This window comes from Chinchilla lanigera, unplaced genomic scaffold (genome assembly GCF_000276665.1).
Source record: "Chinchilla lanigera isolate Chin_1 unplaced genomic scaffold, ChiLan1.0 scaffold00023, whole genome shotgun sequence".
Lineage (NCBI taxonomy): Eukaryota > Metazoa > Chordata > Mammalia > Rodentia > Chinchillidae > Chinchilla > Chinchilla lanigera.
Window position 1 is genome coordinate 15,632,143 of NW_004955424.1, and position 25,148 is coordinate 15,657,290.

Genomic DNA, 25,148 nt, shown 5'->3' on the forward strand with positions numbered 1-25,148 from the left:
CTTCCCTTCCCTTCCCTTCTCTTCTCTTCTCTTCTCTTCCTTCTCTTTCATCTCTTTGAGTCCTTAACCTTCTCAGTCTGTAAGATTATCAGGGTCTCATAGCTACTAACTTTGGGTTTGGGATTTAAAAAATGATAGCATGGCCCAGTGTACTGAATTAGGCAAATAAGAGGCCGCCCAACAGAATACAAAAACTACTACCATGTAGATAACTTAGAATAAAATCTTTATGGAAATATCACTTTCCAGATACTGCAAAGCTATCTTCTATTCCTCTGTACAGGGTAATTTTACCGATAAAAATTAGGCTGTTTCTTTCTACACTGGTAATGTTCCTGAAGTTGGATGGATTGGATCTCTTGAAGTGGAATGAATCTGGGATGGCCTCCTCTTCAAATAATCTGTAACAAGATTCTGTTTTGTTTCTCTAGGGATTCCTTTCACTAAGGTGGGAAAGGGAGGCTCCATGGGTAATGTTAACCTATGCAAAGTTACCAAGTGGTGGTAGTTGCTAGAATGGAAGACACTTTTTGGTTCTCATTCTGATGCAGTGTCCTGAATTTACTCTTTTCCTGTGAGTATTCTACTCTACCCTACTGCACACCCCATTGTCATGTGGATATATGTTTACCATAGGTCTTTAACCTGACCTCCCCAAGAAGACAAAGCAAACAGATGTACATGAAGCTATCTTATGCAGTAACAAATGTGAAATTCGAGCATTGCTTTGCAAGTATTGTATAAATAACAAGTCTGTAAACAAATTTCTTATGTAAACATACAGGGGAATAAAGACTTTTATCTGTTCAAATGAGAGCATGATGTTTAGAGATGTAAATAATTCAAAATAGCTGCTCTTGTCCTGAGCTGAAAACCCACTTTCGCAAAAAGGATTTAATCACGCTACCGAATGACAGTAAACACGAATGCACAAGAAAAGTGTGAGCCCATGTGAGAGACACACCAAAGACGTTCGAATGAGTTGTAGTCACACTGGAGAATAAAACTTTTCATGGTCAAGTAGAACAAAATACGTGTGAGCCTACATTTGCTTTGATCAGACCTGGGGTTGTAAATCGCAGTGCAGATTTGCAGCTGCTGTTCTCTCATTTGCTCTTTAGTATACCCAGGCCTGTTTAACTGAACATTTTAGGTTGAGAAAAACAACTTTATGCTCAGTGAGAAATTGCTCTCATTTAATTGCCTTATAGGCTTGAGAGCACAGTATCCGTAGCTACTGATGGCCCAGATCCAGTTGTGAGTTTTACTGTAGCCACCCAGCATATGGTAGAACCAAATGTAAGCATTTATTTTTGAAGTCAATAAGCCATGGAAATCATTTGGTTAGCGTACATCCCTTGATTCTTTGATTTGGTTCCAAGACTGAATTTCAGCTGATGCTGCATTTCTGAAGTTCCTGTGGAAGGGCTATTTTGCTTCCTATATTCACTAACTGCATGAGAAAGTTTCTCAATGTTCCATAACTTTAAGTATTTGGCAAGAATTATGTCTTTGCTATTCCCTTTAACTGTTATTTTTGTTCATGGAATGGAGAAAAAAAAATCTGATATATTGGATTAAGGAACATTCAGCCTGAAATTTAGTCTTTGGATTTTGGTTCTGTAGAGCAATCTGATGACCCTTACTTTGTTAATCAGATAAAACTTCCACAGTCAGCCCATCCAGCACTTACTTTTGGTTGTTTTGGAAGTTAACAGGGACTGGTGAGGTCAGTGACCAAGTCATCAGGCACTTTTGGGGGCCGCTTTGCTACTCGCTAAAGCACACGAGTTCTTACTGAAGTCTGTGTAACTTGGAGCCTCAAAATAGACAAAATGGAGTTGCCATGAGGGAGGTATCAGAAAGTGTGCTTTAACCTAGCCTATAGTCCTACAAAGCAAGAAAAAAAGTGTGTTTTGACTTATTGCTTAATTTGATATACTAAGTCAAAATAAAAAGAGCCATGACCCAGTTCGAGAGAATTATAACAGAATGACTAACTTAGGCTCCATGCTAAGTAAGATCCTTGTATAGACTATGAGGGCAGACTCTGAGCCTAAGCCCCTGAGGAACAGGCTTGCTTTGAGTTCTGTGGTCACAAATTATCTGCTGTGTATGTCACTGGTCACCAGAAGAACTAGTCCAAGACTTGAGGTTAAATTGATATAAACTCTTCATTGCTATTAGGCAGTTACATCAAACAAGTTTTTCTGTTTTACATCAAACAAGGGTATCTTTGTATGCAGTGACTCTTTACATTTTCCCAAGAGCACAGTCACCTATTACAAGAAAAAGACCTTTAATTGCTAATGACTTCATGTCTACCTTCTATTTATAGTTATTTGAAATCTCTTCTCTTAACTACCTTGTTTATTCTGCAACTACCCCTAGATTTCCCAAAGGGAGTATAGATGTGTGGGCTTCCCCATACCCTCTGGCATTTGTTTGCCCTTTGGAGTGCCAGTCCTGGAAAGTGCAACAGGTGGTTATAGTGTGCACTCTTTGCAGCGGTCACTCTGAGACCCCTCCCAAGACTGGAAAGGTTCAGAAACTTGGCCTTCTTAGGGAAGATCCACTAAATGTACTTTTTCAATCTTAAAAGGCAGATTGATGCTGAAAGAGAGAGAAGAAATAACTCTAATCTTTGTTTTGAAGGTCAGGAGGCTAGTTTTCCCTGCATACTTGACATTATGGTGGTTTTTGTGAGTGTGAACTTTTAAAACTTATTGGTATGAAGTATGGTTTATCCCATTACTCACCATGAAGGTCATAACTGTGTTCAGAGGTGAAGGCGCAAGTGGATTTTTGACCAAAAGTCCTCTTTCTAACAGAAATTATTTGGATGGGTTAGGCATGTTCTTTCTGTCTGACCCTAGATATGGACCACTCCTAGGCACAGACACCTGGTGCTCCACAGTTTCAAAATGGATCGAGCTCTGCAGGCATCTAAAGTGCTCCTGAGTCATTTAGTCAAGCCAGTGACTTGACATCATGTGGATCATTAATCAAAATGAACACTACTTTGAGTACAGTTGGATTTTGGTTTGCTTTGGTTTTGGATTTTTGGAAATTTAAATTGAATTCAGTCAAACCAGCTTCTTTTTGGTAGCTTATGCACACAAGTTTGTTTGACTGAATTCAATTTAAGTTTCAAAAAAAATATACTGACTCTAGTTAAAATGTGTTCATTTTGATTATTGATCTGTATGATGCCAGAGTTACTCACTGGCTTCACTAAATTTTCCATTTATTTTTTTCTGAAAGCTATTTTGCTGTCCTGCATCAACTTTCAGGGTAGTTTTGGAAGATGAGAAATTGTACCTTAACTTTGGCAACTAAAACTTTATCCAGCTGTTGATACACAAGAAAGTAACATACGGCACTTTAGGGACCTCTTGTACCCCTTGAAGACTGGTGAATTTTATTTTGGAAAAAAATGTTTGCCTCCTTTTCATTTGAATTTTACTCAGAAATAATCACCTGGGTTCCACCAAGACAGATCTGATATCCGTATGCTTGCCTGAGAAGCTAGGATGTGTCTTTCCACGCACATTGCTCGGGAGAAGATGCTCTCGTGTCCTGTGAGCTGCCTGGTGCTTTTGCATCACTGTGTAACTGCACATATTAAAGTTGTAATACCGGGGGAAACTTGCTCTCTTCAAAATCACATTTTAAAAATGTTCTTCAGAAAGCCATTTTGCATCAGTATAGAATTTAACTTAAAATTTGAATTTGGAACTCAACTGAATGCACTCAAACTATTAGAAAGAGAAATTAAAGTGGGTGAAAAAAATGGCTTAGTTTATTCTGAAAACAATATTTAAGGTCAGAACTGTTTTAAAAAGAACACTGCTAAAAAGAGGATTCAGAGAAAGATAGTATTTTTGTACCTTTTCTTATAAAATGTTCAGACCTCTCTCTACATTCTCTTTACAATGTAATATCTAAGTAACTGGTTTCCCAATAAACTGATTTTGAGGCCTCTTCTGCTGTGTTCTGTGTGCTTAATTCAAGCAGAAACTTCAGCAGGGGACAATTTTTAGCAGAAATTGCTGCAAGCTGTTTACATAGAAGGGGAGAGGGCCACGGTGGGAGGGGATGATGGAATTCTGCCTGTACAGACGTTCGGAGTCATCTGCGGCTCCCAGTCATTGTACTGAATATTCTGATCCCAATGGGTTGGGAAACTCCACTGGTATCTCTTTATGGGCCTATGATGAATGATACCTTTACCCCCCAACCACCCTTTGTCTGGATTCTTCTTGCTTAGTTACATATGCCTTTTTCCTGCCCTCTTGCTAACATGTGCCCAATGACATACTTCTAACCTGCTAATATTTCTTGGAAGGTAAGCTCTCTTGCATTCTGATAATTGTCTATTTGATTTGAAAAGCCAGAGCACCCTGAGGCACCTCTACCTCGAGAGCCATAGACTAGTATATTGGAGTTTGCTGATACTTCAGTAATTACCCGTGCATTTTACTCCTGCTTAAACATCTTGTTGGATTCATTTAAGCAGAAGAGATCTTTGCTAACTTAGAAGACTGAAAATAAAATTCCAGGGCAGCTCCAACTGAAGGTGACTTTATTTAGTATGATTTTGATTCTATATCCTTCCCTTAGAAAGTACCTTCAGTAATTGAGGACTGGTGAATTTTATTTTGGAAAAAAATTTTTGCCTCCATTTCATTTGAAATTTACTCGGAAATAATCATCTGGGAACCAAGACAGATCCGCTATCCGTACGCTGCGGTGCACTCCGGTGCTCTGAGTAGTGCTTGTGATGTAAATTGTCAAGCAAACTTGGATTTACCGAGCCGCCACGCTCTGCTTCTTTACAGAGAGTCTGTCCCTCTGCCGGTGGAGCAGATGGCCACAGGCCAGATACTGAATTGAGTTCATTCCCAGACAGTGTTTCTACATAATCCAGAACTGTCATGGTATATGTGGAGATGAGTGACTGGGGTTTTTAAATTCCATTATGAGCCAGTGCCAGGTAGAGCAGGTGTCCGTGCCTGGCCCTGAGTAGGAGCGTTGTGTAGTTACGCTGAATGTCTGTGTGCCTAACATCTTCATCTCCTTCCTGCACATTGTGCCTTTCATGTTCCAAAATGTGAGCTAGTGGTTGGATGTGTTGCAGTTTGTGTGCAGTTTCCTTGCCTGACTTTTATTTTTCTGTTTTTTTCCTTTTCCATTTTCAACATCTATTATTTGGTCCCACATTGTTTCTGCCGCGATTGACCATTAAATGTTCCACAAAGAGTTGAAGTGACCTACACATTAATTCTGCATTTTATGCTTTTCTAGGTCTCCAGAGAGAGCCCGATCCCTGTCCTGTAGTCACTGTAGAGCACTTTAAAGAATCAGCGGGCGTGAAAGGCCTTCCCCTGTATCCAGACCCCTCCAGAATACCTGCCGCAAAGACTCAGAACAACTTAGAATCTGACTACTTGGCCAGAGATGGCCCTTCAAGCAACAGTTCTTTCCACAGCAGCGAAGAGGAAGGGACTGACCTGGAGGGAGACATGCTAGACTGCAGCGGGTCTCGACCTCTCCTTCTGGAGTCCGAAGAAGAGGACGAGAACTGCAGACCTCCCCAGGGGAAGCTGGGAGGAGCTGGCCCATTTGCCCAGCCCGAAGTCTGTACTGAGCAAGCAAAGGCAGTGCACGGTGAAAGAAATAGCCAGCTCCAGTCCCTCCCACAGCCAGCCACTGACGGTCGTGGTGAGCCAGATGTTTTTGCCACAGCTCCCTTCAGGAGCTCGAGGGCTCCAACTGATGACATGGACATTTTCTCCAAAGCCCCATTTGTCTCCAAGGGCAGTGTGACCCCCTCCCAGCCAGAGGAGGTGGATGTGTTCTTGAGAGCTCCTTTTACCAAGAAGAAAAGCATGGAGGAGTTGCCAGTTGCCCAGAGCTCCTCCCAGGAGCTGCCTGCACAGGCCAGTCTCCTCAGTCAGGCAGGTGATGTCCCACTGTTCTCAGGCCGTGAGAGAGCGGGGTATTCCTCTGTCCAAGCTCAGTATTCCATGGCTGGTTTTGTGCAACAATCTAACCTCCCCTCCCATTCTCTGCAAGCAGCAGACCATCTTGACAGCGTCTCTCCCATGGGATCCTCCCTGGAACCTGGAGGCCATTCTAATGACAGAAACAAAGGACCTCAGCCCCAGAAAGAAGCCGTTTCAGGACCAGTGGCTGGCAAACCATTCCGCCCCCAGTCGTTATCCAAATACTCACGTCACTATAGCCCAGAAGATGAGCCAAGTCCAGAAGTCCAGCCCATTGCTGCCTACAAAATTGTTTCACAGACCAATAAGCAGTCAATAGCTGGCTCTGTTTCCATTACATCCCTTTCCTCCAGGACTACGGAGTTGCCAGCTACCGATCCTTTTGCTTTAGCACCATTTCCTTCCAAAGCAGGCAAGCAGAAACCGTAGGAGCAGTACCTGAGCCTTAGGCCTCTCTCTCTACCCACCCCTGCAATATCTGCCACACCACTCCTTCCTGAGCCTTCCCAAGGAGAAATATTATCCATTATTATCTTTCAATCCTTTAAGTTAACAGACTCAGTTACAGCGATACTGAGATGAAGCTCCTTTAAGTTATGCCTATTTCTTTTGTTTCTGTTGAGTTCTGGACTTTCAGGCACTTCTGTTCCCTTCACAGAGGCCTCCCACCTTCACCAAAAACTGTGTTGTTGTTTTTTTTTAAACCCAGAAACTGTTCTAATCTAGGAATATTTTACCCAATCCCCAGGGGCCAAAACTCTTGATAGTTTTTATTCCTGCAGCTCCCGCTGAGTCATGTTCATTGAAGAGTCAAGATGAATTTCTCCAGGACTTGATTTAAAACTCTTGAAAAGAGATTTCTAGGAAGAAGAATATAAAAGTCTTGTGCTTCAAGAGAAAGTATAATCCTGCAACTACTAATCATTTCCTGTAGAACCAGCAGCTCTTGAAGGATTTTGTGGATCTGAGTCTGTGCAAGCCAGGCTGGGCCTTGTGCATAAATGTCTGTGGGTGTGTGATGTGCGTCAGAGCCTATCCTAGGTAAAAATGTGCACATACGGGAGAGCTGTGCGCATGTCCAGTCATCTGGGCAGGGCCTTCCCCACATTCACACTTTTTAAAGTATGGATGTATAGGCTTTGTGTGTGTGTGTGTGTGTGTGTGTGTGTGTGTGTGTGTGTGTATGCACAAGAAGCATTTTCCTTTGGGTAAACCCTATCCCACCACACCTACCTCCACAGTTGAATCAGTCATTTACTGGCATTTGCCTGCTGACCTCACTGACTTGAACCTTTTTTTTTTTTAGTTTTATTCTAATGACAAAATTGAATTCATTGGAAGGTGTAGGGAAATCTTGCTGGAGCTGAGCTTTCAGAGCAGATTTCTTCTCCAGAGTCTGCTCCTTATCATTAGCAGATTCTGTTTACTAGGCTATGGATATAGCTCAGAGGTAGAGCACTTGCCTAGCATACCCAAGGCCCAGGATTCGATCCCTAGTGTGGGGGGGGAAAGGTACAAATTGTATTTGCCTGGTTGTGGAAAATTGTCCTTCTGTGTTTTCCCCTCAAAACAGTAGAAAGGAGTACCTTATAGCTCTAGCTGATAGGTATCTAGACTCAATGCAGTCATTATAGAATTCATTAATCATGAGGGTAGGCCACAGATTAGATTTGCTTGTTTTATTTTGTTTTTGTCCTTTGTCCTTGCTGTCTTTCTCTGCTGCCTGTTGAGGAAATATAGACCTAAGACACTAAATAAATTTGTCTGGAAGAATAGAAAACAGCTGAATCCGTTAGTGATTTATAACTTTACATCCTGTATGCTCTTTAGATGTTAAAGTAGGGCAGACAGGTGACTGGCTTATGTTTTTGAAAGTGTCTTTTATTTCTGGAAGATCTGACTCATTCCTAGCTTTTTTCATACCCTTTATTTTTAGTGCCCTAAAATCAAACCTGCATGCCGATGGGAAGATTTCTGCTGAGGAAGTTCAATTTAACGGAAAGAGTCGCTGCATCAAGTTTCAACCTGAGAGCTTCCTGTGACTTCTAGGAAATGTTAGCGATCTCTCCATTCACAGGAGAAGTTCAGAGAGTTGGGTACCAAGACAGATTAGTGATTTAAGAATTATTGAAAATTCATCCCAAAAGCCTAAATGCCAAGCTCTACTATAATTGATTGGGTGTTATTTTGGAGGTGGGGAGCTCAGTGGTAGAACATATGCTTAGCATACACAAAGCCCAATGTTTGATCAAAAGAACCAAAAAATAAAATTCAGGGATCATGACAGTAAAATAAGAATAATACTTCTCTTTTTTTTTTTTTTTTTTTTTTGGTTTTTCTCTGGTACCGGGAACCGAACTCACGACCTTGTGCTTGCCAGGCAGGCACTTTGCCACTGAGCTAAATCCCCAGCCCCAAGAATAATACTTCTCAATAATTCCCTTTCTGTTCTGTTCTTTTCTGAAGTTCTGTTGATTGAACCCAGGTTCTCATGCATGCTAGGCAAGGTCTATCACTGAGCTACATAGTCAGCCCAACACTTTTTTTTTTTAAATTAGTCTCCATCTATTACAAATGTCCCAGTTAAAAGATAAACTTAAGTAATTGGTTCAGAACGGCCCGCAGAGGTTTTTCCAACCAGGTCTCAACTGTGCCTGAAACCTTTCATTTTGGTAGAAGTGTTTATTCTAACCATTTGCTTTCTCCTAATTATTACTTTTTGCTTTTCTGTGTAACAGTGGATGCAGAATTGTCTTTCTGTTCAGTGGTTTTGGCTAAATACACATGGACCTTTACACCCTAAACTCTCCCATGGTAGTTACCAAGTGAAATCCTCAAAGGCATGACCCAAGAGGAAAGGAATATTCAGGGAGTGTTCTCACCTGAAATCACAAACTCTTGTTAGGTCTGGTGGTGCACACTTGTAATCCAAGCTACTTGGGAGGATGAGTCAGGAGGATTGTTTGAGCCAAGGAGTTTAAGGCCACTCTGAACAGCATACCCTTGTCTTTTAAAAAGGAAGAGAAAGAAAAGGAAAAGAAACTCTTAACAGTAGGAGGTCATTCTAATTCATTCTTCCAAACATTTGTGATTATTTCATAACAGTCCTCCAAGATGTTTTTTCCTTAACTGATAGTTCCTACCAATCAAGTGACCATTTTAATTCTCAAGGTACAAATCAGAATGAAATTGTAGTGATTTTATTATGTAATAGAATCATTTGGGAAGCATGGGCTTGTTACCCTTTTGTACTCTATTGGAGACCTACAATAGGTAGAAACTACATACTTTCTTTGAATAGGGAAATGAATGTAACTATATTTTTTTTCTATTCAGTGATGCATGAAACATTGTATACATTACATTAATTATTAATATTTGGTGTATTCCAAAGACTAGTACTATGGTAGGGTTTTATTGCCTTCCTACTGGTTGTCTTTGGATCATACTGGGTAAATCTATCATTTAAAAGTTAAGTGCCCTTGCCAGAGGTCTTCCTGAATCTAGAAATCTGAAAAATTTCATCATAAGGGAAATCAGGAGTGCTTGGGATGCTATCAGTTAGTAGCAGTACATGTTTCCAGTATCCGTATTGCAACAATTTAAAATGTAAAAGGAAAAAGAAAATATATGGTCCACAAAATACTGCGCTTTAAAAAAAAATGTTTTATATGTTATTTGCTTTACACATTTGGTAAATATAGGAATCTGTGACCGTTCACTTCAGTGGAAAGCAATGAGATAGCATATATTTAGAGCGTTTAGCCGCAATGTGCACGGGTGAACTCTTAAGGAATAATGCTCACATTTCATTTTCTTGACCGGGATTACATACAGCTCTTGAGCTCCAAGTCCATGGTTAAATTAGAAAGATGAAAAAACAAAATTTGATGCTGAAGAAGATGCTGAGGTCATAAGCCCCGTTTGGTGTGGGCTTACTTGTTGAAAATCTCATATGTAGGTTGATGTATATGTTCATAGGAGCATGTTGTATCTTCATTTCACCGGGTAGCTAAAGACTCTAAACTTTAAACAAAGATAGTGGTATCTTACTGGCTTACTATTTAATAAGTTTTAGAATATGTACACACCAATATTTTCAACTACCTGGTGGACATTTCACTGATACCTAAAGTGGTAGCTTTAAGTGTAATCACCAGAGTGATCTGATGATAAAAACTTAGTGTTTTTCTTTCATAAAGAAAAATAATCTGAACATATCAGATCATATAATATGTATGCATTATATCAAATAGGAAATTGTATTGTAGGAAATTGAAGAAGAGAGATCCAGTACTTTCCAAAACAGGAAAGATACAACTACAACAAAGTCATTTGGGTCCTTTAAAAAAATTATTCTTTGCTGTGTCTTTGGAATTGAAATTGGAGGACACATTTCAGTCAATTCTGAAATGGCTGCTAGTCACACAGCAGTTTAATCTGAGAAACTTGGAACCCAAATTATTTCGATGAGAGGTACATAGGAGTGTTGCGGAAAACGATGGTGGAGCCCCTCCTTGATGTCCATAACAAACCCAGGTTTAAATTCTTCAATCCTTGGTTAAAGAAGTAAACACTGACTATTTTAAATGGAATGAATAGTTTTTCCCATTGCCTTTGTCAACTACTACTTGTTTTTTTTAACCACAAGAACACTTGAGAACTTGTTAATGAAAACTTCACAAAATGCTTAAAAATATAAAGTATCTGGTTGGAAACTGTTTTCGTTCTATCCCTAGGAAGTCTTGTACCTATAGCATTTACGCACTCATCATTCTCCTGTTTTCACCACACCAATAAGGGGATTAGGAGAAGTACTGTTGAGCTGTCATTTTGACTTTTAGTTGCCTCCCTTGTTACACACAAGTAAGTAGTTTAAGTTTCAGTCCAGCCTGTGACAGTCTCACCAGATAACGGTGAAATGGCTCACCTTCTCCATTTCTCCTGACTAGAAGATACAGCAAGATTGGCTGGATCCCAGCCTTACCTGGGATCCTGACCCTTTCCTTTGTCTCACCCAGAGTGCTCTAGAGTGCAGGACCAAGTTTATGTGTGAAGGGGCTCTGGAATAGCTGATAAAATGGGCTAAATGTTAACTACATGTGGCTTGTCTAGTAAACACATAAATTGTAATTCCATAAATTTAGTCTGAGCTATATCCCAGTAATCTCTGTGTGTGACACAATTCTGAGTTTATACTGATGATATTCTTGAAGTCAAGTCAGTGTTCTCTGGATTGCATTGTAAAAGAACTATATGGCAAGGAATTATAGAAGCCTTTTTTCTAACCAACGTTAGTTGGCTTATGACAGAGGGTGTAGCTCGGTGACAGAGCACATGCCTAGCATGCACAAGGTCCTGTGTTTAATTCCTAATGCCAAAAAAAAATTAAAAATGGGATACGTTAGACTTTGGGGGTGAAGGGAGACAGTGCAGCCTTTTCACACAAAATCAGTTGTGTTCTCTGAATCTACCAAAGATTCCTGTTTGAGGAGTGTGACTGGAGTGTGTGTCCGTGTGTCTGTACCTGTGTGCTTGCACATGCATCCCTGTGCTTGCTTCTATGGTATTAATTCCACGCCTCCTAATAAAAGCGTCCAAAGAATATTGAGAAGTGACCACGAAGCATCTGGCTGACTTAATTCAATTCCCTTTGACAAAAGCTCTAATTTAGAACCAGAGTTGTTTTCAGTAGACGTAGAGGCAATTGGCTCTTCACTGCCCTAGCCTCCTTCTGAAGCAAGCTGATCTACAAGGTGAGATTTGGTAGGGCTTGTCCTACGGACTCTTCGGTAGCATTTAGAGGGCAGTAGTGACCAGACACCACAAGATCTGCAGGGTGTTACTTTAAATGAGGGAACATGTAATGTCATTTTTTAGGAAATAGAAACCAAATAAAGGAAAGGACCATGCTCATTCCATGGGGAAAAGGTGAACTCTGGTGATGGTAGTAGGTTTGACTCAGTAAGGGAGTCTGTTCTGATACAAGGAGTATTAAGGGCATCAAGTCTCAGAAAACTAATGTATAAACAATCTCAAGGGCTGTGAACAAGGAAAAGGAAGGGGGGAAAATAGTCAATCTTAACAGTTTTTGCAATACCTCTTATTTGCAGAGTATTGGATTTATGTTATTGCACTCTTGGTGTGATCTATCTTATGTATCTGATAGTTTTATGCATAATTGTTTTGAGTTGTAAACTCCTATACACTTTATTAAAATGAACTTAATTAAATGACTATACTTTGTGGTTTTTCTTAAATGAAATCTTCCTTGAATTGAAGGAGGATCTATAGTTGCGAAAGATGTCTATAGGTACCCTTCACTAACATAAAGCCTAATAATACATTATTAATATTCTTAAAGAGAGACCAACATTAACAAAAAGAGAGAAGTCTTTGAAAAAATGAGCCTAAGAATTTTAAAAAACCTTACTGTGAAAGTGAACCTGCCTGTGCATTTCCTTTCTCAATCTGGGAAAGTAACAGTGACATTTGACTGAACTTTAGTGAGCCCAAACTTAAATTCAGAGAGAGTTGGCAATATCCCGAGTTCAGAGAGATGGCGTTCAAAGATCGAGGAATCCAAGGAGTTCTGACATAATACGCATGGGTAATGCCAAAGTTGCCTATTTTCTGATAATTTATAGTTAAGTATAGACCTCATCTAATTCTATAATTTGAAGTTCTTAGGGTGTTTATATTTCAAGTTAGTGTTAATCTAAAATGGCAGCCTTTCTTGCCTGTAACTGCAGCTTCTTTCAGATTCACAGCTTTCTGCAAGGTGTAGGATATGGCCCACCTAGTGGCTTTCTTAGTGAGAAACTAACTCCTGCAGGGTGAGCTCTGTTTTCATGCACCCTTTTGTGGCTCACTGGACTCTCAGACTGGTTGATAAGACATCAGCCAGGGAGGAGCTGCCCATATACTGCCTCCTGAGAGCCAAGAGAGAGAAATGAAAGAAAAGCCATGAGCAGATGGTTTAGATTGTTTCTGTAGGTTGAAGACAGCTCTTTTCTTCTTTCCGCTTACTATTTTCCCTTATACTGTATTAGTATAAAATAGTATTAAATCTGGGTTTGGGTTAGCGTAGGAGACCAAATAGTTCTCCTTCTGCTCTTACATAAGCTTGCTGCCTACAGACCCTAAAGGAGTCTCCACGTTCCTTTCTGCATGCAGCCCAGGTCTCTAGCAGTGGGATTTGGAGACCAGGACCAGTGTCCAAGATGGTGAAGTAGTTCTAGTAGTTCTACCAAATTCCCAAGTCACATACTCTTTTGGAGCAGGACTTTTTGTCCCTAAGCTCAGACTTTATTTTTCACTATTTAGAGAAGACTGAAATTACAGGGAACTTGTTTACAGTTTTCTTATTAACAAACACCCTTTATTCCATTTGTAATAAATATAACCTGCAGAAACAATTAAAAGTTAAAATAGCTAAATCTGCCTTATGTGGTGGCACACATCTGTAATCCCAGCTCTCAGGAGGCTGAGGCAGGAGGATTGCTGCAAGTTGGAGGCCAGCCCGGGCTACAAAGTGAGTTCAAGGTCAGCCTGAACTGCATAGTGAAACCCTGTCCTAAAGAAACAAAATAAAATAGAAGCAAAAACTATGCATGGTTAACAATTGGTAGAACTGGGGCTGGGGATTTAGCTCAGCGGCACAGTGCCTGCCTGGCAAGAGCAAGGTCGTGAGTTCAATTTCCGGTACAGGGGAGGGGGAAATTGATGGAACTGAGCCGGGCGTGGTGGTGCATGCCTGTAATTCCAGCGCTCAGGAGGCTGAGGCAGGAGGATTGTTGCAAGTTCAAGACCAGCCTCGGTTAAAAAGTGAGCTCAAGGCCAGTCTGAACTGCATAGGGAGACCCTGTCTCAAAAAGACAAAAAAAAAAAAAAAAAAAAAAAAAAAAAATTGATGGAACTAACTGGGTATGTTGACATACTATACTTTGGAGACTGAGGAGGGAAGATTGCAAGTTCAATTCCAGCCTTGGCAATTTAGCTATTTTTTGGGACTCTTGTCTCAAATTCTTTTAAAAGGGAGTACTGGAGATATATCTCAGTGTGAAGGCCCTAGTTTCAAACCCCAGTGCTGGAAAAATAAATTAGAATTTAACAGGTATAGTGGCTAAAAGAGAAGCCAGTTACAGAAGATTTGGTTCATTAGTAAAAGACTGCTTCTTTAGTAAAACTTGAAATGAATCAAAAATAAACTCATAAATTTCGATTGTAAAGTGTATATAGCAAAGACTAGATCTCAATGACAATAATTAAAATGAAGATGTGTAGGAAATTGATCTAAGAATTAAAGTGCACTAATTAGATTGCTTATTAGAGTTATCCCACATATCCATGTCCTAATCCTCTGAACCTGGGAAGGTTAACTTGCACAGTAAAAGGGATTTAGCATACATGATTAAGGATTTTTGAGAATGGGAGATTTTCTGGATTATCCAGATGGGGTTTAAGGTAGTCGCAGCATCTTTTAAGAGAAACACTGGGTTTTTGTTTTGTTTTGGCTTGTTTTGTTTTGTTTTGTTTTGTTTTTCCAGACAGGGTCTCGATATACAGTTTAGGCTGGCCTTGAACTGACAGCAATGTTCCTGCCTCACCCGCCCAAGAACTAAGATTACAGGTGTGGGCCACCTCACCTGGCTCCTGGACACTTTTTAATATTTTAACACTTGCATTTATTCCATATTTTATACATAGAGTTGACTTCATCAATATCTTATGTAGCATTTCAAATTCATATAAAATGCAGCAGTACTACAGACTGAATGGAAATGGGAGGAAAACAGAGAACTCGCCAGAGGAAGACACAGGTGAAGAACGGTTAAAAAGGATAATATTTGAGCATGTCTAAATGCTCAGCTAAATTTAGAGATGAGAGAGAAGCAATCTGCAGAGAAGGGAGCAGATAAAGGAGTAAGAATGAAAACTAATTGGATACTGAGCACACCTAGCACCCAGTTACTAGTCTCTGAATACTATTCTTTTTTTTTTTTTTTTTTTTTTTTTTTGCGGGGAGAGGGGCGGCGGGTGCAGGTTCCAGTACCGGGAACCGAACTCACGACCTTGCGCTTGCTAGGCAGGCGCTGTGCCACTGGGCTAAATGCCCAGCCCTGAATACTATTCTTAAAAGAAGTCAGGTCTGGGAGGAGAAATGGCTGACTCCAGGGCTGAAGCAGGAAATACAAAAGATATTCCAGGAGCATCTCGCAGTGTAGTGAAGCCAGAAAGTAAGGAAGTGTTTAAAGAAAGTCACAAGGACACAAGAGCCGACCTGAAAGGACTCCCAAGGTCACAACTAGAACAACTTGGAGTAATAAAATAAAGACCATAGTACTAATTGTAACAGGAAGAATACAGAAAATGAGCCCATACTGCTATTTTTAAATTGTTGAATAAATGGAGAAGAAAAGACAATCTCACAGAATTTCTCCTAGTTTGTGAGCTTTCCCCCTAAGGGAGTGAAGCTTAATTCCACACACCTTAAAAGCGGCCTGTGGACTGTGCTTGTAAAGATGGATGGGGCAGTAAACCTAACAATGGAAAAACCTGACGGATGCTACCTGGGTAGAAAACAAAGGGTAACAGCAAAGACAGGTCACACTGACAGTGTGCCTGCTGCCGTCACTTCTGTGGTCCACCCCCGAACTCATTATCCCATTCTAACCGAGAGAATAACATCAGACAAGTCTCCATTGAAGGACACTCTACAAAGTACAGAACGGTCAGGCGGGAATGTCTGTTACAGGCCAGAAGAAACTAGGGGCAGTCATTGAGCTACACCTGGAGGGCAAGTACACAAGAGCAAATAGAGGAATAGCACACTAACTGCAGGACCAGCACCAGCGAAGGACTCAGAAGGAAAAGCAGTGTAAGCCTTTGCGCATGCGTGAGGAATGCAGCGTGCAAATGTGGCAAAGCTAGGCAGTATGTTGCGGGCAAACCTTTGGGTGCAGCCGTAGCAGCAACGCCGCCCGTCGCCTGTAGGGTGCGCTCTCCCCGGCGCTCACCGAGCTCCTTGCTGGTCTGCGCCTGCGCAAGGTTTCCGGGGCTCGGAGAGGAAGCGCACCAATTAGCGACTGCGCACTCTCCGACTGAGACGATGGCAGCTACCGCCTGGTGGGGTTGGGGAGCTGCAGCCGCTGCCGCTGGGCTGCGCAGGCGGTAGGTGACGGCCCCGGAATGCGGAATAGGGGTGTCGCTGACTTTAGCAGAGCGATGTCGTTGACCTTAGCACAGCGATCACCGCCTCCCGACCTCTGTCAAGGGGAGGGGAGTAAGCGCTTCTGGTGGAGCCGGCGGCCTGCCCCCCGGCGCTGTGGGGCTTCGACCGGAGGTGGCGGCTGCGGCCGCGCGGCGGGGCGCCTCCGCTTCGGGCGGATTCCGCGGAGCCCCGTCCCGACTCTGCGGCCCGTGTCCCGGGGAGGCTCGCGGAGGCGCCGTGGGACGGAAGGAAGGAGCCGGCTTTAGGTTGCGTGCCCCCAGCCCGGCCATCCCCTGCCTTCCTTCGCCTCTGTCTTCACACCGAAGGGGAACGATCCTCTGTCTCCTTTGCCCCCTTTCCCAGCCAAGCCCTCTGCTCAGTCACGGCGCTCCGAGGAGAAGCCAGACCCCTGACGTCGCCCCAGTTCTTAAGACCTCTCCGTCCCTCCGCTTTCTGCCCTTCCCTGAGTCCTGCCTTTGGGTTTCGGCTTCGCGGAGACACCTGCCAGCACTGGTTAGAGGACTTGTGTAGGTGTTGGACCCTCACTTTACTTCTGCAGAAAAAGGCCTTTTGAGTATGATCTTCTGAGTATTAAAAGTTCTAGTTTTAATGGTGCTCTTGGAGTTCAAGCGCCTTTCCTAGAACTGCGAAGTTTACAAAACAGTGTTGCGTTAGTCACACCTTCTTCCCGTTATATATTTCAGATGTCTTCTTTGAATAATTTAGCTCACTTCATTTTTAAACCTGTCTGGGTCAATATGCTTCCGATTTATCCCTTCTGCTGCTTTTTTCCTGGATTGAAGAGACAAGAATACTGTTCTTGCAGTGTACGGTATTTCCAAATTATGGAGTAATCACAGGGAGATTTCATCTCAGACCTTAAGCTCCATTCATTCCTTACGGGTGATTATTGGACACACATTTACATGATAATAGTGGTAGGAGCTATCATTTATAGAGTGCTTGCTGAATGGCTTGGCACTGATTGAAGTATTTCACGTGGATTATGTGGATGTATCATCCCTGCCTTTATGAGTAGCTTTGATTTTTTTTTCTTTTTTTGAGAAAGGGTCTCACCAGGTAGTTCAGGCTGGTCCTGAACTCACTACGTAGCCCAGGCTGGCCTTGAACTGGAAGCAATCCTCCAGCTTCAGCCTCCGGTGCTGGGATTACAGGTGTGCACCACCATGCCCGGCCTTTCTATGCGTACCTTTGAATATTAACCTCATTTAGAAATGAGGAATGAAGCCCATAGTGCTGGCATCTGGGGACGTAGAAATGAACACAGTCTCTCCCCTTACTAAGTTTCCAGTCTAGTAAGAAGGACATTAGCAAATAATGAGGAACTCCTGAGTGCCGTAATGAGCAGTGTAACAATCTGAGTGTAACAGACTTTCCTGTGGTCAGGCATTAGCAATTAGCAGGGGGAGTGGCAGCCAGGGTGTCACAAATTCCTTCATTTCCCACTTACTGTTGTTTCCTTGAGTTCAGTAGTTCTTATTTTGTTGTTTTCCTGAATCCTCAGTGGTGGTCTTTAATCTCTGCAGTGGCAGGTAAACAAACTATGAGTAACAGGCCCATAATGTCCCTGCAAAGTACTCCTTGGCTTATAAATGACATTTAAAGATTGCTGAAGGTAGGGAAAGTTTTAGGCAATCCGTAAGTGGAAACATACTTGGTACTCTTTATAGTAAGCAGAATTTGGGTTTTGTAAGAGAAACTGATGCAATCTCTGTTGCTCCCTGCCTATTTCTGGTAAAAATAACCAGAGAAAATTTTTGAAACAGTGATGATGTGTATGATTGCAGAAGCGACTCCTGTGCTTAAAATGCTTCAGTGGCTCCTATGAAATGACAGTTGTAAACCAAGCATGGTGGTACATGCTTGTAGTCTCAGCTACTAGGGAGGCTGAGGCAGGAGGATAAAGTGACATACAAGTACAACAGTGGGTTATTGTTTCCACTCAGAAAGTATTAGAGACTGTTGACTGCTTAGCAGTTTGGATGACAATAGTACGGTTTCTATTAGACATTTTTAGAGCATTGAAATACAAGTTGAGTACCTCTTATCTGAAATATTTGGGATTAGAAGTTTTCCAGCTTTTGGATTTGATTTGATATTTGGGGTCATTTGCATATGCACAATATGGTATCTTGGGGCTGAGACCCAAGTCTAAATATAAAATTTATTTATGTTTCATAAACCCCTTACACACATAACCTGAATACAATATTTTTCATGTACCTGTATTTGGCTGTGACCTGTCACATGAGGTCAGATGTGGGATTCTCCACTTGTGGCATCTTGTCAGTGTTCAAAAAGTTTCCGATTTTGGAACACTTCCGATTGTCCAGTTAGGGATGCTCATCCTGCACTCTGTGTGTGTGTGTGTGTGTGTGTGTGTGTGTGTGTGCACGCGTGCGCGCGCGCACATGCACGCCTGCATGTGTTGCTGAAAATCAAACCCATGGCCTCCCACCTGCTAGCCAAGTACTCTGTCCCTGAACTATAACCCAAGATTTTACTTTTAAAACCAGGTAGTATATGTAATTTCTAGATAACATGATGGTAGAGGACAGAAAAGGAGGGGAGATTTTCATGGTATATAATTTTATCAGTTTTGAGCCATATAACTCTATTACCTCATTTTAAAATTGTTTTAAAGGAAGTAAAATCCTAAAGTTCTTTGCTTTCATTATGCATAGTTAAGGGACTGGGGCAACAGATTTAAATCACTGATATGGATACCTCGCTCTTTCTTATACCTGGATCTTATATTGCCCTATGACCTCCAGTTATCAAGATTGTGAATTTGCACTTGATTTTTACCTCTATTTGAATTGTTTACATTACTTGCATAAGTAAGGGGAAATAATCAAGGTGGGAAAATGAAAAGTCAGCTCTGTAATTATTTTTATTGATGATTATATGTTTGAAGTTTATATGTCTTTTTATATATGAGAAATAGAAACTGACTTTAAAAGATTAGATTTCTTAGAGGGTCATTTATCATTTCTTTTTAAATGTAGGTTATGTCATATGATGAATCCTTACACCATCAAGAAACAACCTGTGCATCAATTTGTGCAAAGACCTCCTTTCCTATTACCTGCCACCTTATGTAACACAGGTAAAATTTCCCCTTTCTTTCTTTTTTTTTGTGAAGTACTAGGGCTTTAACCCAGGGCTTTTGCACCGAGCCACATTCCCAGCCCTGCTTTATTTTGTGACAGGAACTTCCTGAGTCACTAAGTTGCGCAGTGTGCCCTTGAACTTGCAATTTTCCTGCCTCAGGCTCGGGAGTGCTGGAATTACAGGCCTGTGCCACCGTACTTCATACAGTTTCACCTTTAGAGCAAGTTGTGTTCCAGAAACTAATGGAACTGCACTTGGATATTGTGGATCATAAAAGACAAGGATCTGTGAATTTTCTGTTCAAAAGCCTATAAAAAGAAGGTAGAGGATTTTTTTTTCTATCACAGTATCACAAGGACATTATCCAACAGACCTGTAAAATTTCAGTATCTTGTATAAGACATTTTGTGGAATATGTGTTGCTCACAAAATGATTTCTAAAATGAAAATATTGTTAAAAGAAGTAACAAATGGATTTGTTTCAAAGAATCATATGTTTTTAAAGCTATTTCTCGCCTTATTTTGGTAAGAATACCTATAAAATCAGTAATTTTCTAACTTTCATCCAGACTTTCTAACATTGGACTTTGTAGGGTTTTTTTGGTCAAAATTTACTGGTGTGATTTTAATGCTGTTATGTGCTTTGATTTCCTTTGGTATTGGAAATAGGAATGAAGATAAGATTTTTAAATAATTTGAAATATGACCTCTATACTGTGATTAGGGAAGCTTGGGGGAAGGGTGTGTGGGTGTATGTGCATGCATGTGTGTGTCCATGTGTACATGTAAATGCATGCTTATATGTGGTTATGGAACTCTAAGTATAGATTCAGCCTATTCCCTTTTCTGTTGATACCTTAACACCTTCTTGTGATTATATTCTGGAATTTGGCTGATTCTGCCTAAGGGCATTCTTTGAACAATCTCTAGATTGTTTCTCTTATATATACTGGGGCAAGAAGAGCGCTGCTAGCCTGTAGCCCTGCCTGTCTGCTTGAATCTCCAGATAGTTCAGATGTAAGTACTGAGTAACTCAGCAGGTCAGATCCCTTGAACTGGATTTAAATTTTGTGGGACTGAATAGTGTGGTCATGTAGGCTTTTCATACGGGTACCCACTACTTTTAGTCACTGATACTGACTTTAAGCACCTTACTCTGTATTTTGTAGGAGCTTGTACCTGCCTGCTTAGGTACCTATTTAAAACTAAGAATAAAGAAAACATATTTTGTATCAGTTTCTTTAACCTGCATAACTCAAGGACATTTTTCTAGCTAATGAACCTAGGAGTCATTTTTTAAAAATACCTAATTAAACCAAATTTAGACTAGTATTGGAATGAGTTTGTTAAATATGTATTCACATTAGTCTTTTGAAATAGCTTATTGTCAAAAGAGAAAAGTTATGTGGTGTTGTCATGTTTTTATTAAACTTTGTTAGTATTAGGGATCAAATCTAGGGCCTCATGCCTGCTAAGCAAACAAACCCTTCCGCACTGAGCCACACCCCAGCCCTATTTTCATAATTTTATTTTAGACAGTATATATACATATAGATTATGTGCTTTAAATGATTTTTTTACATGTATAGTTTTCAACCTTCCAGTATTTTTAAATTTTTTCTTTCTATAGATAGTATTATTCAAGATAAAGCTGGTTTAATTCTTCAAATACCAGTAAAGTGCCTAATGTATGCAGAGGTTTGGGTTATCTATGAACTATTAAAACTTCACAAAGTAATTGCTTCAAAACCAAAATTAGAAGAACCTTACTGTCCTTCGTTTACAGAAAGTAGTGGCAGCCCTTTCTTTAATGTTTCCTATGTACCTCAAATTATCGAAAAATTGTTCCCTGATAACACAGATTTTTTTTCAGAGAAATTTCTTGGTAGGAGGCATAAATGTTTTAAGCAAAGTGCTTGAACACTGAAGTTCAGTCATTTTTCACTTTTCTTTTTTTTTTTTTAGGATTGCCTGATCGCCAACTCAGCAGTTGATGTTTAATTAGGACAGTGTCTTAAGCAAAATGTATGGGAGTTTAGTATCAGTTTCTGCTTCCCCTAGGTAATGGTTCACCGTCAGTTAGCTGGAATTGTATGATGAGGTACTAAAATGGCTCTTAGCTTTCCAACTAGAACCTTTTCCCTGCACTTCTAGGTGGAGGATGAGCTCAGTGGTAGAGCACTCCCAGGCAGTACCAACCATATGGTTTCCCAAATTTAGTTTCTTTCAAATTTAAAATAAAGCTATTGCTTCTTCAAATTTTATTATCCTAAAATATGTAGTATGACGATCATGACAGGGGGCTGGGGGTTTAGCTCAGCGGCACGCACCCACCTGGCAAGCGCAAGGTTGTGAGTTCGATTCCCTGTACCAGGGAAAACCACCTCCCCCAAAAAAAGATTATGACAGAATTAAAAGATTGGTTTAAGGGTATTTTCCTGTTAGGCTTAGCACTGACAGCTAAGGATTGACAGGATGCACACTGATTAAGGGAGTCAGATTAAGGGAGTCATCCTGTTGTTTACCCATGGAAGGTCTTTAATAAATTTGAGTTATTATTATAAATTGTTGTCAACCTATTTAAATATAGATCTTTAAAATCTACCTTTAAGAAGAATTTTTTGCTGGGTGTGGTGGTGCACGCCTGTAATCCCAGCACTTGGGAGGCTGAGGCAGGAGGATCTTTGTGAGTTCGAGACCAGCCTGGGCTACAAAGTGAGCTCAAGGCCAGCCTGAACTGCACAGGGAGACCCTATGACAAAAAGACCACAAAAAAAAAAAAAGAAGAATTTTTTTTACTCAGGTTTGTTTCATAAAAAATAGCCTTTTTATTTTTAAAACTTTTATTAGTATGTGTTTGTACTACATAATGATTGCGTTAATCGTGGGGAGTTGGCACATGCACATAACGCATCTGAATTCTTTTTACTTCCCCTTCCCCTACACTCCTGCCTTCACAGTCTGTTTAATAGTTTTTAAACTATTAAATCTCATTGTTACTCTTTTTTACAGTACCACAAATATTTATAGTAGCAAAGAAATTAAAGATACTGTTTTCTCTTTATTGCTTTAATTAATTCATTCTAAATCTAATTTCAGTCCTAGAAAAAATTAGAAAGAATGATCCTACAAAGACTTTTTTATATTTCACAAAGTAATTCACATATATTCCCACTTGTGTGATACTTTATACCCTCACTAATGTCTCTCAGCCTCATTTTATTTGCATAGTGGCAATAACAGTACATTCTTTATAGACTTGTTAAAGGCATAGATACATTTTAAGCAACTTGATCCTGTGTCTGGCATATAATAAGCAAGAAATGTTTATTACTATAAATTGCTAGCTTTGTTGTCACTAAAATAATGGCACAATTCTGGAAGGAATAAAAATGTAACATTTACTGCATTAATTTCATAGCCATGATAATCTATAATTAGAACTATGATAGCCATTAGTACCAAAATATGACTCCTGAATTATGATACACCTTCCTATATAAAGTATAGGAAGATGCTTATTGTTGGAATCTGTTGAATAACACAACTATCTAAATAATGAGTATTAATGTAAAATTCTATATAGTTATCTTAGATAAGTTGATTTTTGATAAGTTGATTGAGTTTTTTTTTTTTTTTTTTGTGGTGTAAGGATTGAACCCAGGGCCTTTGCACTAGGCTACATCCCCTACCCTTGTATTTTTTTGTTTGTTTGTTTTTAGAGACAGGGTCTCACTGTGTAGTTCAGGCTGGCCTTGAGCTCACTATGTAGTCCAGCCTGTCCTCAAACTTTAGTCTTCCTGCCTCAGCCTCCTGAGTGCTGGGATTATAGGAATGCTTCATCATACCTGCCTACTTTTTATTTTTGAGACAGGCCCCCTAAGTCACTGAGTGGCCCAGTTTGGTATCAAACTCACAATACTCCTGCCTCAGCCTCCCAGAGTGCTAGGATTATAGGCATGCAACACCATGCCCAGTTGCTGTGTCTCTTTCTGTTGCTGTAGTTGTTGTTGGTCAGCTTTGGAAATGAAGCTTTGTAGGGTTTTATTCCCCACCCCCACTCCTTCTGGTTTTCTGAGAATGAGCACTTCATACTCCATAAATTTGTTAACTGCTATTTTTTCTAGCATAACTTTCTTTCTTCTTTTTCTTTTTTAGTGCGATACATGTTTATTCAAACACAAGATACCCCAAATCCTAACAGCTTAAAATTTATACCAGGAAAACCAGTTCTTGAGACAAGGACCATGGATTTTCCTACACCAGCTGCAGCATTTCGCTCTCCTCTGGCTCGGTATAGTGCTGTTCTCATTCGCTTTTACCTAGAAAGAGTAATAACTGACTTTACTTAAGACGCCCTTATATCAGCTTTCGAGGTTTTATGTGCACTGCATTGTTTTTTTTCCATATGTAGGATACTTTCTTTTCCTTTCTAGTAAGACTAGTAAGAATTGATATTAGAAAAATTTTCACCTGGAGAGGGATATATTTGCGAGCTCTGTAGCATGAAGAAAATAAAAATTTATATTTTTATTTCAGGACAGAGATCTTCCAAATTGATAATCATGGTAAATTTCCATTCCAAATCTTTAAAACACTTATCTTTAAGAACAAACTTGAGCCAAGCATGGCGGTGCATTTCTGCAGTCCCACCACTCTGGGAGGCTGAGGCAAGAGGATCCCAAGTTTGAACCCAGCCTGGGTAACTTAATGAGACCCTGTCACAAAATGAAAAATAAAAAGAGTTGGAGACTAGGCAGATAGCAAGGAAGGACAAACTAGCTAGGCATAGTGCTACATGCCTATAATCTCAGCATTCTGGGAAGCTGGCCACAAGGACCACAAGTTCAAGCCCAGCTTGGGCAATTTAATGACTTAGGAAGGCCTTGTCTTAAACACAGGAGGGCGGTCTGAGGATGTAGTTCAATGTGAAGGACCTGATTTCAATTCTTAGTACTGCCAAGAAAACAAAAACAACAAAAAGCACAGCTTGTTAGTTTTATGCATAAAGGCACTTGTATTTTTTTTCTTTTTTTTTGAGATAGGGATCTCCCTAAATTGCCCGGGCTAGCCAGGAACTCACGGTGCTCCCCCATCAACCTCCTAGTAGCTGAGATTACAGGGACAGACCACTTGGCCTGGCTTTGAATTTTGAGATGTTCCATTGTGGAGTAGTTTCTAAACTATTCCACTCAGAACTATAAATGATTATAGTTGTCAGAGATGGCATAATCTTTTAAAAGTAGTCAGTAGGGACAGTTTTTAAATTTACTCAAAATGTTTCCGTATATGTCAGAGAAGATAAAGCACAAATGGTAAAATTATTGGAAGGAACATCTACTTGTAGCTAGAGAAATTATTCATAATAAGAAATACGCCAGGCGTGGTGGCGCACACCTGTAATCCCAGCACTCGGGAGGATGAGGCAGGAGGATCGTTGGGAGTTCAAGGCCAGCCTGAACTACATAGGGAGACCCTGTCTCAAAAAGACAAAAAAAAAACCAAACACATAATAATAAATACATACACACACAAAAGAAATATAAGTCACTTAACATCAATTGAAATTAATTATTTGGTGCTAGAGATTTAACCCAGGGCTTACTAAATGCATGCTTTATTACTGAACTACATCCCTAGCCTGAACTGAACTATTTGGTAACCTAATCTTGATATTGATAATCAGTGATTACAAATGATATTTGGAAAGTAAAGCTTAGATAACTACATTTCTGTATATACAGCCATTTTGTATATCTCATTCAGGCCAATGAGAGATAAAGTTCAGGAAT

General features: G+C 40.4%; 2 protein-coding genes across 10 annotated transcripts in view; both read left to right on the forward strand.

The window, feature by feature from the left end:
* Positions 1-8,329, forward strand: part of Aak1 (AP2 associated kinase 1) — a 159,689-nt gene extending 151,360 nt beyond the window's left edge. For all 8 annotated transcript variants that reach the window (XM_005385640.2, XM_013514695.1, XM_005385642.2 and 5 more), the window contains one exon: positions 5,308-8,329. In XM_005385640.2, the coding sequence (XP_005385697.1) occupies positions 5,308-6,437 (1,130 nt within the window). In that variant the 3' untranslated portion in view covers positions 6,438-8,329. The remainder of the gene's footprint in view (positions 1-5,307) is intronic.
* Positions 8,330-16,070: 7,741 nt separating this feature from the next.
* The window catches only part of Nfu1 (NFU1 iron-sulfur cluster scaffold), a 23,171-nt gene continuing 14,093 nt past the window's right edge, over positions 16,071-25,148 (forward strand). The window contains exons 1-3 of one of the 2 annotated variants that reach the window (XM_005385648.2): positions 16,071-16,181; positions 19,251-19,351; positions 23,515-23,650. In XM_005385648.2, the coding sequence (XP_005385705.1) occupies positions 16,120-16,181; positions 19,251-19,351; positions 23,515-23,650 (299 nt within the window). In that variant the 5' untranslated portion in view covers positions 16,071-16,119. Of the gene's footprint in view, positions 16,182-19,250; positions 19,352-19,539; positions 19,678-23,514; positions 23,651-25,148 lie in introns of those variants that run through there. The other variant, XM_013514673.1, reaches the window with a different exon arrangement.